The following is an 18055-nucleotide window of genomic DNA, read 5'->3' on the forward strand; positions in this document are numbered from 1 at the left end:
GTCACCACAATCTTAAATGGCCAAGTCATTCTCAATAGGCAACTGTTTAGAAGGACACACAGCAGTTTCAAACACAACATCACACATCAAAAGATCCTACTTGTGACATATTGCTATTGTTCAAGGACAACATCAGATGCAGACACAACAGTTCCTTAATTAAGTTAATATTGAGGAACATGTATTTTAGTCTAGTTTTGCTCCCCTGGTTAAAATAGTTACAAACGAAGCCAAAGCAGAATGAAGAGTTTCACTTCTCAGAACAACACACAGCAGTGGCGTTTTATTCTTTGGTGTATGAGGTTTTTGTTTGTTTGTTTGTTTGTTTGTATGAATTGATTGACTAAATAATTTAATGACTGTATCCCCCCTAAAGTTTGAGGGGACTGTCATTTGTAGTGGTGTCTGAAATGATGTTGGAATTATTGAGTGCACTCATTCAGTCCCATATGAATCTAGTTCTAATAGAGCCCTCTGCAATGCCATTCTTGAGGTAAATGCGAGCCCATCGTCTGAATCCACAGCTTAAATACGCCCTCCTTTTCAATAAAACAAAATAAATCAAAATTAAATGTGGACAAATATGTTATTGCCATACATACACATACATACACACACACACACACACACGCACACACACACACATACTGTACATAAGGTCAAAAGTTTACATACACCTTGAAGATTCAATTTTTTTTTTTACTTATTAATAATAATTAGTTATTTTTTTATTTAGTACTGATCTGAATCTGGGGCCCATTTCACAAAGGAGGTTAAGTGAAAACTCTGAGTATATTAACCCTGAAATGAGGGAAACTTTAGGTTTTCTGTTTCAGAATGGGAGGTTTGTCAAACCCGAGAAAGCAGGGTAAGTCAAGCCCGTTTCTGAAAGAGAGCTAACCTATACTCAGTTACCGTAGTAACTTACTCTATGAACCTAACCTAGTCAGGAGCAGGTTTTCTTCAATAAACCCAGAGTTTCTTTCGGTCTCCCCCTTATATATATATATAAAATAAAGATAGATTTCTATATAAGAAAATGATATAAGATACTTAGTCTTGTTTCCTGGGGGGGGAATTAAGTGAATACTTATATGTATGCATTTAAAACAGATCATTTTTATTTTCATTGTATTGAATTATGAATACTAATGTAGATTTATGTATTCAAACAAGATAATTTTATTTTTAATTTACTGAAGTTAGATTATTGCAGAATAACAACAAAGCAAAAAACATGAGTAACTTTACGTCATGCACGTTTACTACTACTAATAGTAATTCCTTACATTTAAATGTTTAAATATCAAAACGAGCCACGGATGTTTTTATATCACTATTTCTGAAGGAAGAGTGCATGTTATATGCCTGATAATGCAGCGTTTGTGAGCTTAGCTCTGCTTTGTTTACAGCTGTTACTGGGGAAACCTCTATTTCTCGTGCTTAAAAGCATCTCCTGCTGGCAAATAATTAATTAGCATTTTCATTAAGTCCACCTGATTTACACAGCAAACATATTTTGTTTGTTATCAAAAAATATCTACTCTAGAGGGACATGGCTGTTGTTATTGATTATATTTAGAAGTCTACCGGAAGTTAATTTAGGGCCACAAAAGCGCTTGCGCAGTAATGTTTGTTCATGTTGTTGCCATTGAAACCTCCTATAGTTGTGTCGCCTCTACTGCCGCAACCTCATGAAAAAAAAAAATATCATTCCCTGTTGTCACTTCAAGCTCTTGCTGGATCTGCTCCTCAGATATCAATGAGAGCCTGTACTTCCTTAACAGAACAGGAAACACCCATTGGTTTGTTGTTTCAAAAAAGGTCCGCTTGGCTGTGCATCTAGCAGGTCTAGTGTCTTGTGTCGCAAGGTCAGTGGCACAGGTAGTGGCGATTCGGTACAAATTATAAATGAATAATTTCATAATAAGTTAATTTCACTTATGTCACAGAATACTTTAAGATATTTCTGGTTGATTGAAAAACTTCTTGAGTCCCATTTTGCACATTTGAGCTGAATGATGAAATCACGGAATTCAATGATGAACTGCCTTTAACTGTCATTTTGCATTATTGACACACTGTTTTCCCAATTAATGTTGTTCAGTTGCTTTGACACCTTCTTTTTAGACTGTGTCTTAAGACTAACTAACAATTAACCAAGTGGTAATCAGTCTTACTTTTTGGATTCAAATTTAGACCATTCATCATTTTTAGGTTACTGATTTCGAAAAGTTATGAACAGTCTTGCAGCAAAAAAAAAAAAAAAATAGATGGTTAACTTCTAAGACTAGCTTAAGCAGTTTATGCAACTGGCATGACATGAAATGGGTGTCTGACAAAGGAGATATTTAGAATGTGCAGTTGTGGGTTGTACTCTATGAACAAGGTTGAGAAACACTGCTTTAGATGATGACCAATTATTTCAAAAGTTCTTTACTGATGAGCTTTGAAACTGTCCAAAATATGTGTGATGTTCCTATGGCAATATGAGTTCTAAAATCCTCTCCTCGCAGATCCACTGAAAATCTCTATTACAAGAAACATCCAAGCCCCCATAACCTGAAAATACAGATCAGCATTAGATTTTCAGTGCTGCTTTCTGTGTGATGCTGACTGTGAGAATAATTGATTAGATAATAATCAATTCAATCAAATCAATTTTTGTTTATGATGATCAAATCTGCTCCTCTCTCTGTACAGTATCTTCTGCTCTTAGTCCAGCTCCTTGTCTCATTGGAAATATAATAAAAACTGAACTTAACCAGCTCAGCTGTTAGCTTTTACACTCATCGCTCTGTAACCTATGCTCATACAGTAGATTATATACACTCAATGTTACCCAAACCACAACCTAACTTAAAATGTCATTCTTTAAAAAAATGTCTTCTGTATTAACCTGTTTGTTTTTATTTATTTTTTCAATGTGGAAGTAAGCTAACTTTTATGACATAGAAAAGAATACAAATAAGGAATAAAGCAGGTAAATGGTAAAACAATTTGCTTTACAGACCAGTTTGTTTATAATTACAAAAATACATCTAAATAGTATAAGAAATACCAGTTTGTAATATCAAGCAGCATAAAGAGCTGTTTTGTAATTAGTGGAAGCGGATGACACCAGAAGCCGGAGACATTTAGCTTACAAATATTTAAAAAGCAAGTGGATACAGCTGTTCTGTAGTTTCTGATTTTCACTGAATAACTTCCTGAAGAATAAACATGCTGTTATTCTCTTTATTTACCCACTTAACACAGCACATATCAGTTCAGAGCATCAAAACTAGGTGAATTATTAAAATCAGTACCTGCGAGTACAGATGATTTTCCTTGCATTGAGTATTTTCCACTTGTACTTATAATGGCGTTGACATAGATAGTTTTAGTGTTTTCATCATCTTCTCTGTACATCTTATCAGTTTTTCAATATTTTCTACTTTAAGGAAGTTTTGGTGTTGTCAAGATGTTGACAAACTAACACTGGATTCTGTCCTGGAGTGGACTGTGTTGAGTTCCAATGTGTTTGTGTGGCCAGTATTTTGAAATAAAGGAATTATAACTAACTGCAGAAGCACTTTTTTCTACTATGTGGATTGGGTTCATTTTAATGAGATTTAAATGTGGTTTTATTAACAAAGTTCGGGAGAAGCACGATCAGATAATCATCCAATTTGGTACAGGTGCATCTCGTTTAGCTAATCATCTTATAGCACGCACGCGTATATATATCCAGTCTTCCTACCTCCTGTCCCACGACAGTTTTTCGGCATCCACTCGTCCGCCAGATGTCGGAACTCGAACTCTTCCCTTCAGACAATGAGCTAGAAGCTCCCCAGCAAGCCACCGGCTCTAAAGCAGCTTCCTCTGCTGACCCCATGGCACCTCCTTCTCAACCGGGATGCAGCGCCGAGCCCGAGGCCTCAGCGCGTGGGCGAAGACGAAATAGGCCGGATACGCACACACCTCGAAGTCTCCGTTCACCTCCACCATCGAGACAGCCAATCCAATCACCATCAACATCACATGCATCGGCTTCACCATCCATCCCACCCATTGGAAAATGGACCGTCGCAGGATTAAGACAAGCGCTGTCAAATTCAGATGTCAGGTTTTCTCGCAACATGAGCAAAGCTCAACTCTATGAGCTTTATAGCACACTGGGAAATAATCCACCTACCTCCAAAAAGGTAACCAAAGCCCACAGGTCTAAACAACGTGTCACACAAATGTCATCTTCTTCCAGCTCAAGTTCCGGCTCCCCCCAAGCGTCAGGACATAGCAGATCATCAGCAGGTCGGGGCCACGCCCCAAATTCGGCCGCTCCTCCCATCGCACTGCCTCCCTCTTCACAACCTATCTCTGCAGCTCCTTCAGCTGCCTCGCCGCATGCAACAGTGCCTACGGGCGCGAATTTCCAACCTCCACTGCTTTCTACTTTACCTTCGGCTGCAAAGACTAGCGCGAGGCTGCCTCCGCTAGCCGCTCAAGCTCAGCCTCCTTACTTTTACCCCTCCACTTTTTCTTTTCCCCACCAATGGCCAGCAGCCCCAGTTGCAGACACCCAAGCTGGGAATCCTCAGCTAGCAACACAAGCAGGCTGGCCTCCTTCCTCCTTTCCATCTTCCTCTCCTTACGGGCTTCCCCAAGCACCGGGGTTCAATCCATGCGTGAGGATGCCTCCGCAAACGGGTGCAACCCCTCCCTCATTTCCGCCTTTCTCCTTCTATCCTTTTCCCTACGGGCCGACCCCAGCTCCAGGGGATAATCCGTGCGTGAGGATGCCTCCGCAAACGGTTATGGCCCCTCCTCATCTTCCTTCCAACTCCTCTACCCAAGCTAAACTGCAGTATACTCTATTCACAGCGACCCCTCTACATACTCCACCTAATGCCGCCGCTATGGAGCCACCCCCCGTGCCTAGTTCCATCAAATCACAGATTCTCGCAGGTGCGGATGTTGATCTCTCCTCTCTTCTCTCTCTGCTCCCTCCGGCTGATTCCTACCGACAAATAGATTGCGGAGATTTCTCAGTAACTTTAAAAAATTCGACTCCCAGTTCATCCCGCCCCCTTTCTTTTTCCGAATTCACGATCGCATTTAGCCGCTATACGGAGGTAATCTGCTCTGCTTTTCCCTATAGACGGCGCGAGCTCAATGACTATCTGGCTATAGTCGCGGAACTCGCGCTGTCTTATGGCGGAACCCATTTTTATACTTACCACAAGCTATTTTCAGCCAAATGTGCAGTACGCGTAGCCCAGTGGAATCAATGCCCCTATTGGGGCGCCCTGGATGCTGATCTTCACAGCCGCGTATTTTTTAGCTGTCGCAACATATCATGCGCAGTCTGCAGGTCAGTTGCTCACTCGACCATCTCATGCCCTCAAATCAATCCAGCTATTATTCCTTAATAAATAAATAAATAAATACAGTATTATAAAATATGTTATATAGATATAAATAAATAAATAATTATAAAAAAAAAAAAAAAAAAAAAAAAATAATCGAGTTACAAAATGTGTTTTTGCTTAATTATACTGATGTGCGCATGCACAGTAAATCCGATGGGTAGGATAAAATGTCAGGACCCCGGACCTTTATTTAGTCGGGTTGACGTACCTTTCCAGTTCTGTGTATGTGATGTGACGCTAGTTTTACTTAAAGTCAAATGCTCATGAACTGACTGTCAGAGCAGTTCTGGAGATGTTGTTCATGTGTTCAAGTCCTTATTTAGTGAGACAGCAGACGCAGAAATTACCGTGAGCGTAATGTGGCTTCAGTGTGTGTGTGAAAAAGGAAGTCGCGCTCCTGCTCCATTCATTAACAGAGACGCACAGAACATGCAGGATTTACATTTAAACACTGTTCCGTCTTAATATTTAGAGCTATTAATTCGTGAATCGGATGTAAGTGCAATCACTTATTTTGATTAATTCATTCAAAAAAAAAAAAAAAAAAAAAAAAAAAAATCATTGCGAAAGAACCTGACGTGAGATTTAGAATAAATTAAAAGAGGCTTCGAAGCAGAGGAATTTGCCTACATCATTTTTTGTAATCGCGTTACTCGAGGAATCGTTTCGGCCCCAATCTTAAGCAGCTCAAAAGGGGCCTCTCACATAATCCGATAGATGCCCTCGGTTGTTGTTCATCAGACATTAAAAAAAAAAAAAAAAAAAAAAAAAAAAAAAAAAACTATTCCTCCTTAAATCATGTTGTGTACTCGATTAATAGAAGCCTCTCAGTTATCGTTTCTTCGGCCAAAGTAAGGGCCCTCCAGCCATCGTTACAATCTCCTTGCCTATTTCAGCATCGGACAGGGCTCTCCCTTCCGGTGCAGCTGGGCAGTGGCTCCCTTCGGTCGCAGTGTGAGCCTTTCATCTGTCATTGAGTTGCGCTGCGCGCTCAGCGGCAGATGGGGGTATCCCTCCCGGTGCAGCAGAGCCACAGGCCCCCTTCGGTCGTTGTGACAGCCCTCCATCCGATGCATCAAATTAAGCCGCTTATACAGTCGCAAGGGGGACTCTCCCTTCCGGTGCAGCAGAGCCGCAGCTCCCTTCGGACGCAGCGAGAGTCCCTCCATCAGTCGCGTTTTCTTGCCTACTCCGTATCGGACGGGGCTCCCCTACCGGTGCAGCAGACCCACGGCTCCCTTCGGTCGCAGGGTGAACCCCCCGTCTGAGTTATGTTGCATGCTCAAGGGCGGACCGGGATCTCCCTCCCGGGGGAACACAGCCGCTGGCTCCCTTCGGTCGCAGCAGGAGCCCTCCATCCGATGCATCAAACCGTTCCTCGAATCTTCTTGCCTATTCTGCATCTGATGGGGCTCTCCCTTCCGGTGCAGCAGACCCACGGCTCCCTTCGGTCGCAGGGTGAACCCCCCGTCTGAGTTATGTTGCATGCTCAAGGGCGGATAGGGTTCTCCCTCCCGGGGGAATAGAGCTGCTGGCTCCCTTCGGTCGCAGTGAGAGCCCTCCATCAGACGCATCAAGCCATGCCTCGCTTCGCAAGGGGGACTCGCCTTTCCGGTGCAGCAGAGCCGCAGCTCCCTTCGGACGCAGCAAAAGTCCCTCCAACAGTCGTATTCCAGTTAGCGTCAATCAGGGCTCTCCCCTCCGGGGCAGCACTCCTGCTGCAGAGTTGCGAACCCCCTACGGAGGCTGGGAGAACCCTCAGAGGCAAAAAACCGTGCCTCCATAAACCCGCAATGGGGGACTCCCCCTTCCGGTGCAGCAGAGCCGCAGCTCCCTTCGGATGCAGCGGGAGTCCCTCCAACAGTCGCGTCTCTTTGCCTTCTCAGCATCGGACTAGGGCTCCTCTTCCGGTGCAGCAGACCCACAGCTCCCTTCGGTCGCAGTGTGAACCCCCCATCTGAGTTATGTTGCATGCTCCACGATGGCTAGGGATCTCCCTCCCGATGGGGTACAGCCGCTGGCTCCCTTCGGTTGCATTAGGAGCCCTTCATCCGACGCGCCAAACCGCGGCTCGAATCTCATTGCCTATTTAGCATCTGACGGGGCTCTCCCTTCTGGTGCAGCAGACCCACGGCTCCCTTCGGTCGCAGTGTGAACCCCCCGTCCGAGTTATGTTGCATACTCTATGGCGGCCAGGGATCTCCCTCCCGATGGGATACAGTCGCTGGCTCCCTTCAGTCGCAGTGAGAGCCCTCCATCAGATGCAACAAACCGCGCCTCGTACTCAGCCGCAATAGGGACTCTCCCTTCCGGTGCAGCAGAGCCGCAGCTCCCTTCGGAGGCAGCAAGAGTCCCTCATTTCTTGATATCTGGCATTGTGCTCCTCCCATAAGCGGCATGGAGGGCTCGCTGGTAAGACGTTGCGAGCCGCAGCTCTCGTCGAACACTGCACGGGCTCTCCAGGTCGCTCTGCATTTTCTTCCCAACACGCATATTTTGGGGGGCAACTAAATTTTATCTCTCTGGCTGCTGTCCTATGGCTTTAAGCTTCTTTTGGGGAGTTATTTGGGTTCGGGCTATGCTCCGGGCCCGGACCCCTCCCCCAGGACAGCACGCCAAAATATGCCTACTATTTGCCTTCAGATTAGATGTAAGGGTGAACTCGTGAAATGTGGTTTTATTAACAAAGTTCGGGAGAAGCACGATCAGATAATCATCCAATTTGGTACAGGTGCATCTCGTTTAGCTAATCATCTTATAGCACGCACGCGTATATATATCCAGTCTTCCTACCTCCTGTCCCACGACAGTTTTTCGGCAACCCTCCTCCACCCCAACTCCTCACTTCTAATCTATTTATCCCAAATTGGGATAGGGGGAGTTATTTGGGTTCGGGCTATGCTCCGGGCCCGGACCCCTCCCCCAGGACAGCACGCCAAAATATGCCTACTATTTGCCTTCAGATTAGATGTAAGGGTGAACTCGTGAAATGTATATTAAGACATAATTATGTATTGTCCTCATTCATTATGAGCGTGTACAATTTGAAAGTGGCTGCTGCTGGAAAACAAATCCTAAACATCTTTTGGTGTTTGTAGTGCTGTTCAATCATATGAAATCAAATTAAAAAGTTGCTAGAGGAATGTTTACATCAGTGACCATGTTGCAGCAATAAGAGCTCTCAATGTAAAAACACATGTGTGGGTCATAAGGTGGTTACATACATTGTGTTTCTGCTTACACTGCAGGATTAAGTAATGTCAGGCATTCGCGTTGAAAAGTATGAAAGTAAACTGTGAAAAGTATTTTGAAATTGAATTGTGAAATGTAATCTGATGTGTATGTTAATATATTAAATATTTAAAATATATTTAAAGCAAAACCATAGGTAACTATGCAAAGGAACTAGAGAGATCTCTTCTAAATCATTTCCTTCTGTTATTATTATTATTATTCTTTTTTAGATTATAGAAAAATGTGATGTGTTTTACCTTAACCAAAATGAGTATACTGTAACATACTTGTCTCACACTTTGAAACCATGAAAAATACTTACAAACAAAACCTGAGATAAATTGAACTTCAAAGAAACTTCAACACAGTGCAGAAGTACATTGGACGTGTTTGCCCTTCTCTACAGTGTCGATTTAATTATTTTTAATGGGATTTAAATGCAATTAAGATAAATTAAAAAAATGAATACAAACCAAATCCTGTAATTAATTAATACAAATGCCGCAGTCTTAACTCCTGTTTAACACCTTTGTTTTATTCAAACTTGTTGTAAGTACTGGAGTGTTTCACAGTGACTGGTGATCTATAACTGGATAATGTACAAAAAATAAATTAAGTCTGCAAATCTCACGTATAAATTGGAAAACTCTGACGTTCACTTACAAAGCATTTGTGGTTGAATGAAAAACACTTCTGGAGTCCCATTTTGCACATTATGCATTTAGGACATGAAATGGTAGTCAAAATGTGCAATTGTGGGTGACTTCTAGAAACAAGGTTGAGAAACATTTTTAAATAATAACCAATTATTAAAAAAAGTTTTGATTGTTGAACTTGTGACAGAAAGGTGTGTGATGTTCCTATGGCAGAATGAACTGTGAAATTCTCTTCTCACAGATCCATTGATAAGGTTTATTACATGCATCATCAAGCCACCCTACTAAATTACCCCACCCTGGTGGAGGCACAGCTACAGTCACAACACAGTCCTCATCATATTGTTGGTTTCCATTTGGCTCTCCTTGCGCCCAGAAGCTGAAACAACAGATCAGAATTTGATGTTCAGTGCTGTTTTCTGTGTGATATGATACTGACTGTGAGAATAATTAGTTTAATTCAGTAATTTCTCACCCAGAGGTGAGAACATGTGTGGTGTTATCAACCCATTTCCATGTGCCCTCCACTTCTCTGTCAGTCAGGCCAATATAAAATATACCATTACCAGACATGTTGTGAATGAAATCCTGAGCAGATAAAAAGGTAGCACATTTATATCAAAAATAGACACATTTCATCTAACCATAACACATTCATCTTCTACACACTGTAAACACAATCTCTCACTCACTTGTTCCTCTTTGTTGTTAATGATGATCAGATCTGCTCCTCTCTCTCTACAGTATCTTCTGCTCTCAGTCCAGTTCTTCTTCTCTTTGGACATGTAGTAAAAACTGGACTGATAGCAGGTCCAATTAACTGTTAACAGAACCAGTTCAGCTGTTAGCTTTTTAATCCCATTCACACTCACCATTTTGTGTAATGAATGTGTGAGACTAATGTACAAAGCTACGGTAAAAAAAATATTGCACTTCAGACCAGTTTGTTTATGATTACAACAGTAAATTAAATATGGTAAGAAACACCAGTTTATCAAGCAACTAAAAAAGCTGTTACAGCTAAAATAAGTGGAAGCAAATGACACTAGAAACTAATTCTTAAAAATGGAAATTAAAAATAAGGTGGAAAGCAAATAACTACACAGAGTAAAGAAACTTTACCACAGATCCGAAGTTCACTGGTCAGGTTTGTGATCTTGAGTATTAGTTGTTCTCTCTCATTGATCAGGTTTGTGTTCTTGAGTGTTAGCTGCTCTCTCTCATTGATCAGGTTTGTGTTCTTGAGTGTTAGCTGCTCTCTCTCATTGGTCAAGTTTTCATTCTTGGATATGAGCTGTTGTCTCTCTTGAGTGAGTGTGACACACAGCACTATGACTGCAGTCAGCAGAAGAACACACAGCAGCACCAAACACACTACAGCTGTTCTGTAGTTTCTGATCCTCACTGAATCACTTCCTGAAGAACAAACATACTGTTATTCTCTTTATCTATACACTTAACACAGCACAACATCAGTTCAGAGCATCAAAACTAGGTGAATTATTAATATCAGGACCTGTGAGTTCAGATGGTTTTCCATGCGTTGAGTCTTTTCCAGTTTTACCTCTTATGGTGTCATTTTTATAGATGTTATCAGTGCTTATTATTATCAGTTTTACGCATAGATTTTATTTTATGCTTTTTAGACTTTCTGAAGTAACACTAGTGTCTCTCCTGGAGTGGACTGTGGTGTGTTCCTCATCTGTGTTTTTATGTTGCCAGTATTTATGCTGACTGTAAATACAACTTACCACAGAAGTACACTGGATTTGTTTCCCCTTCTCTACAGTGTGGATTTAGTTCATTTTAATGTGATTTAAATACATATATAAACAAAGATAAAGTCATTTATTGTATTTATGTTTAAATTCATCAGGGGCTTGTACTTTTTGACAGTGTTGCTGCTGGAAATCTTTCATTTGCTGCTACATCAGCAGTCCAGAGCGGTGATCAGTTTACAGTTTTAACTGTGGCTACATATACATGTTTTCAAAAGGGATCCTCAAGACATGTTTAGCTATATAGGACTTCACTGATTTCCTAGCGATAAGAAGAGGAAAAAAAAATGGGAAGATGCATGTGGACGAATAAAACATCCTAAAGACCCGCTTTTTTCATTCCACTTCAGCCCTGATGCCTTTGAGGTTTTTAGTCGACCACAGCTACTGAAACACCTTACTAACAGCTGAGACAAGAAACACGGCCGCTGGAGGAGTTTCTGAGCGCGGATTTCCCTTGAGATTTGGGGCGTTTAGACCACTTGTGGGGAAAAATCGATGGTACGGCATTTGGTTTAAGCCTATACTTATATCCATCACCACCTGTAAGCTCTTTCAGTAGCTGTAGTCATCATATCAGTATTTTATGATGACTACAGCTACTGAAGTCATCATAAAATGATGACTTCGGAGTTGTGTATTCCGACTTGTATTGCAGTTTAAAAAAGCAACAGGTAGAGGCAGTAGCTCACAGAGTGTAACTATTTTACGTCATCAGAATAATGCAGCCCCCCATAGTCCAAAATATGTATTCAACTATGTGATTTAAAAAAAAATAACATATCTTTCGTGGGTTTTCTATTACATATTTCAATAAGAGACATAATTCATGGTATATTAAGCGATACATGTCTTAATACCCGGGGGATCCCTTTAAGAAGTGTGAGTTATTTCATGATTTCCAAGGAGCTAAACTTTTTCAACAGAACTGCTGTCAGTAACTGTTTCAGGTTTGTCAAATCCTAACCATCTTTTGGTTTCTGTTGCATTCCAATTAAATTCAATTTAATTAAAAAAACTATATTTTGTGGTATATTTTTCACAGTTTTGTAAATGCTTGTTTTAAGGGTATTTAGAGATTTATACTGAAAAAACAAAAGTTAAAATACTGATTAGGCAGTTGAAAAAAAAAAAAAAAAAAAAAAAAAAATATATATATATATATATATATATATATATACATATATATATATATATATATATATATATATATATATATATATATATATATATATATATATATATATATATATATATATATATATATATATATATATATACATATATATATATATATATATATATATATATATATATATATATATATATATATATATATATATATATTACATTCTTTCTGTTATATTCTATAATAATCTTGATATGGTTTTAAATTATACAAATAAATGCATGATTAATTAACATTGATAAGTAGCTGAATATGAAGCATGTTTTTGATGTATTAAAGTACTGTAAATTGTGAAAAGTGTTTTGTAATTGAACTATGAAATATTATCTGATGTGTACAGGTTTGTTAGTATATGTATGACATGCAATAGGTTATATTTTGTCTCAGGGTTTCCTGTTGTGACAGGCTTCTAAAATGATTATTATATTTAAATCAAAACCATTGGCAGCCGTGAAGTGGAACTAAAGAGATCTGTTCTCCATCCATTTCTTCTTCAGTGTTTTTTTTTTTTTTTTTTTTTTTTTTTTTTGTGATCTACACTGTAAAAAAGAATTTGTTGAGTCAACTAAAAATATTTTGTTACCCCGCTGCCTAAAATTTTTTTGTTATCTTGAAAAAAAAAATCTTGTTGAAACAACTTCAAACTAGAATGGAGTTAGTCCAGGTAACAAATTTCTTTAAGTTGACTTGACTATTATTTTCTAGTCCAGTCAACTAAATCATGTTGTGTCAACAGGGATTTTTTTTTACTTCGATCAATAATCATAAACAAATGTTACTCCACTGCCTTAAATGTTTAAATAAAGATGACAAAACACTTTTTTTAATGTAATTTATTTAATGATCGAGACAACACTTTCATTCACATTTAAATTGAACAAGCAATTTGCTGTCAACACATCAACTGATAATTGATAAACAAAACAAAAAATGCAAAATACAAACACGTCTAAAGATCTGAACCGACACTTGAAAGTGTGATGTATAATAAATAACATTGGCATGGGATTGAGAAACAAATAGTTGCATTTCAATTCATCAGATCAAAACCACAGGGATTGTTTTTAATTTCATAACTCAATATGAAAATCAGAAGGTTGAACTCAGCATATTAACCCTGCACAAGTTCACATGCACTCCCCCCACCATAATGCAAGTCATGGTCAAAATGAGAAACCAAGATATATGTAATATAATATCACAATTAGTTACAAAAAATGAGTGTACTGTACTTCTGTATAATAAGATATAAATGGAATGAATGCACATGGAAGCACAAAGATCTAAAGTCAGATTCTAAATTTCACAGCACAACATGACCAGACAGAGGTGTTAACATCAGAAGGATCTTGAAAGTTTCCAAACTCGTCCCCCATCATAATGCTACATACTGAAAATGTGTACATACTGTTTAAGAAAATGAGAGGTGAAAAAACATTTGTTTACATGAGAACATGCATATTCCAAGTCATGACATGTAAACTTTAATGTACATTCTATATAGTGAAAGGCACAAATGAACCTTTCCTTATAAAAAAAAAAAAAAAAAAAAACACTACTTTTTAAGAAAGAGTGCTGTGGAGCCGATGGACACATCATGAACACTGAAAAGTGAAAGTGACATGACATGCATTTGTGCTCTTCATTTAACCCATCCAAAGTGCACACACACAGCAGTGAACACACACCGTGAACACACACCCAGAGCAGTGGGCAGCCATTTATGCTGCAGTACCCGGGGAGAAGTTGTGCCTTGTTCAAGGACACCTTATTTGTGGTGTTGAGGGTGGAGAGAGCGCTGGACATTCACTCCCTCACACCTACAGTTCCTGCCGCGGTAGCGAGCACATGGTGGGAGCAGCTGGTCTTCACAAGTTTTTGCAGAGCCTCAATGGTGTATTTAATGCGCTGGAGGTGGTGGATGTTCACTGCATACAGAGCCATTAAGAGTCCAAATGCCTTGGGGACATGGGAGATGTCAGTGATGACAGGATGTCCAAATGAGACCAATGTTGGTTATTCCTTGGGAAGCACATCACATTGCTGTTCCTCAGTTACAATCAGAATGCCCTCTTCAATTTCTTTCTCAACATCCTTAATGTCACTGGATGGCTGGGAAAAGAAAAAAAAAATTACATTACTTAATAAATTTATAAATGAACACACATATGTACATACACTATTAAAGTTGTGTGTTTTTTTAAAAGCACAGCTACCAATAAATGCAAAGTGTAATTCACCTTCTAGTGGAAGATATTTAGAAAAATGTAACCAAAAATGAAAGTCAAAATTAAATGGTGCTCCTCAACGGTTTCATTTAGAAACATTCAAAATAACTTCCTGTATTAAACTGTTAAAAGCCTGTACTAAATTCTTTGTTCTGCTGAACACAAAGAGTTTAAAATCCCATGGGAAGATAAGTGTAAAATACACCCCCAGAAACAACTATACTAAAAATGGGGGGAAATTATTTTCTTCACTGGTATTCTACATGATTTTTGAATGACATAAAATGTGACAAACCAATACAACATTCAGGTATCTTTTCTTAATCTGATTCTAAGTGTCTAATCTGTCACACCATTTATACAATGATCAGAAAATATATTGGTGTAAATAGGTATTCCTTTTAAATAATAGTCTGTTGCACTGCATGTTCAGAGTAAAGCATGACTCCTAAGGGCCGTTTCATAGTCAACGCGGGAAACGCGAGCAAGAAACGCGAGCGACGCACTCCTTTTCATAGTCTAAACAGTGAATGCAAGCGTCACGGGTGATGCGTGTATGCAATACACGGCTCACGCAACAGGGGGTAGTAGAGTCGGGTGATATTAGTAGAGTCGGGTCGCGTGATATTCAGATTACAATGGCAACTGAAGAGGAGTGTATTCTGTTGCTGATGAACTATCGTATAAATGTGGATGAATATGTATAAGTTCGTATAATTTTTCCTCTTGCCCCCAATTGTATTCAATTCATTGTATACCTTCTTCTTTTGTAAACACAATATACTTGAATTAATGTACAATACTTGCAATGTCGCCCCCACCGACAACGCATAGTATTGCGTGAATCGGCACGTCGCGTATCAAAAACTAGGACCACACATTTGGCTACGCACCGACGCATAATGGCGGCCGAAGCATAACGATGCGTAGCCTCGGGGACACGTATGCCTAAAGATGCGTTGACTATGAAATGGCCCTAAAGGGTTGGTTAACCCATGTATGTTTTACTCACCCTCATGGCATCGTAAGTGTGTATGACTTTCTTCTTTCAGACAAATCCAGTCGGATTATATAAAAAAATATTTATGGCAATAGGTGGGTGTTTTTTTCAACAGTCCAAAAGTAGTCAAATAATGTGCATCAATTCATAATAAAAAGTACCTCACATGGCTCTGAGAGGTGAATAATGTCCTCCTGTAGCGAATCCATGTGTTTTTGTAATAAAAAAAAAATACATATTTAAAATGTTATTCAAAACATATTTAAACCCTTTTCTCTCACTTTCGTAAGAGCCATTCCGGGTGGATGAAAATAGGACATAGGGGTCATGCATGCACCGGTGATTAGTGACGAACACGGAAGAGCGGAGGATACAACAATACGCCAATCACAAAGTAGAATCACAAAATTAGGCTTGCACGTATGACAGTCAGTGGAAGAGAAAAAAAAGTGTTTACAACTTTTTAAATATGGATATTTTTCTTACAAAAAGTGCATCGATTTGCGACAGGAAGCCTTTATTCACCCCCCAGAGCCACGTGAGACACGTTTTATTGATGGATGGGTGCATTTTATTTGACTATTTTTGGACTGCTGAGAAAAAAAACACACCTGTCTGCTGCCATTAAATAACTTGGAAGAGCCAGGACAATTTTAAATTCAACTCAGATCAGATTCGTCTGAAAGAAGAAAATCACATAGGGTGCCTTGAGAATGAGTAAAACATGGCCTAATTTAATTTTTTGGTGAAACAATCCTTTAAGCAAAGTTGCTAATGGCCAATATGCTAGAACTGAACATTTTTCAGGATTCAAAACAGTATTCAGCAAAATAATAAAGAATGGCTATGTCCATAAACAGGGTTTGTGGTGGTTTTATGAAGATAAATTCAACACTTTATAAAGACATTTTAAATACCAATTATAGAAAATTCACGGAATAAAACTGTCAAATTATGTTCTCTAAATTTTGAAGCTGTTTTCCAATGCAAATATCTACATTTTCGTAAAGGGTTCACCCAAAAAAGAAAAAGAAAGAAAATTGTCATTTACTAAACCTCAAGTTGTTTTAAACCTGAATTAGTTTATTTCTGTTAGTCCCAGTCCCAGATCGTCTAACACAGTACACAGATCGTCTAACAACGAGTTACAATCCCAGATCACCCAGATTTCTTCTTCTTCTTTTACCTGGATCACATCACTGCAGACTGATGGTGCTCAGTTTGGTCATCCACAAGCGTAATCCCAGCAGTCATGTCCTTGATGAATTCCTGCGCAGAGCCTGTGTGCTTTAATAAAAACAAAGGGATGCATTAAACAGGGCCTTACAATTGTAAAGCATATAGACTCCAATAAATGTGCATTTATAAATAAATAAATTTACTTACAACTTCATCCAAGCTCTACAATGTAAATGCCATTTCCATTATGTCTGCATATCTTTTTGATGGATAACTGCAAAAGGACTCGCTGCGGTCCATCCACAGGATTATTGAATTCTGCGCTGAATCTTCAGTCATTCAAAAATATCATAAACATGAAAAATACAAAAACATGTTAAAACACTGTAAAATAATAAACATACATATAAATAAATCTTTACAGAGAAAGACAAATGTATTGACAAGTTTGTAATAAATGCCAAAGACAAACTATACCATCCAGATGATGCTTTTAAATGACACAACACATAATTATAACACGATAAAAGGAAATTTAACACATTTGTGTCGATCGTTATTGTATCTCTATTTATACAAGATATATGATATTATTACTTTTATTCTAAAATATATAGATTTAAACGTACGCAATTTAACGTTACTTATGACCGTATATTCACCATAGACTGTATAAAAACAGATATTCACGCAGTATTACACTGGGTTCTAGGTTCTAGTGAGGCACTTGAATGACTAACGTTACTTCCGAAAACTGAAAGAAGAGTTTGTAACGCTACCTTCAGAACTTCATCTGAACCGTAGACTAATCTTATGTCAGCGATATCAAATGTAACGTTAAGATACGCGCTCCAGAAGAACTCTGAGGGAGGTGCTCATCTATGGTGCTCATTTGTTTCCCTTATAACATGCAGAAAAGACACAGTTCGAGTAGGAATCTTCTTTTTTCTCCTAATGTTTCATCGATGTATATTCTGACGAATGTCTTACGCTGTCAGGTTTAGAGCAGTTCCTTTTTTTTTTTATTCCCGCCGTTCTTAATCCATACAGTGATCCGCGTTCAGCTCTCGCGCTCTGTTTGCACGGTCTCTAACGCAGCCCTGGGCTCAAATAATACATACAAACTGTATTTTTATCGTGCTCCACATAAGTTTAGCTCCGCTGTCCCGCATGGGAGAATATCTGTTTTAATATTTATAAGGAAAATACTGTGGAACCGCCTGTATTTTGAGGCTTCAGAGTGCCGCGAAACGAACATTTACATACAGTAACTTACATACAGAATATACGACTCTTTAAACAATACTTACTCTTCTGAGACAACAAATGTAATTTTACACATTAAGCCAATAAATACGAATATTTTACTTACCAAAGTTG

General features: G+C 39.0%; 1 protein-coding gene and 1 long non-coding RNA gene across 2 annotated transcripts; both read right to left on the reverse strand.

Annotated features, from left to right (window-relative positions):
* Positions 1 to 9097: 9097 nt before the first annotated feature.
* LOC127986002 (C-type lectin domain family 10 member A-like) lies at positions 9098 to 10760 on the reverse strand. The gene is made up of 4 exons (XM_052588233.1): positions 10424 to 10760; positions 9994 to 10121; positions 9777 to 9889; positions 9098 to 9680 (listed from the first exon to the last, which is right to left on the reverse strand). Exons 2-4 carry the CDS (start codon positions 10084 to 10086, stop codon positions 9506 to 9508), a joined length of 381 nt encoding a protein of 126 aa, XP_052444193.1. The 5' UTR covers positions 10087 to 10121; positions 10424 to 10760; the 3' UTR covers positions 9098 to 9505.
* Positions 10761 to 13120: 2360 nt separating this feature from the next.
* LOC127986019 (uncharacterized) lies at positions 13121 to 17150 on the reverse strand. The gene is made up of 3 exons (XR_008160723.1): positions 16883 to 17150; positions 16683 to 16783; positions 13121 to 14380 (listed from the first exon to the last, which is right to left on the reverse strand). It is a non-coding gene; the product is annotated as an uncharacterized LOC127986019 (long non-coding RNA).
* Positions 17151 to 18055: the final 905 nt, after the last annotated feature.

The sequence above is a fragment of the Carassius gibelio genome, chromosome B21 (assembly GCF_023724105.1).
Source record: "Carassius gibelio isolate Cgi1373 ecotype wild population from Czech Republic chromosome B21, carGib1.2-hapl.c, whole genome shotgun sequence".
NCBI classification, from domain to species: Eukaryota; Metazoa; Chordata; class Actinopteri; order Cypriniformes; family Cyprinidae; genus Carassius; species Carassius gibelio.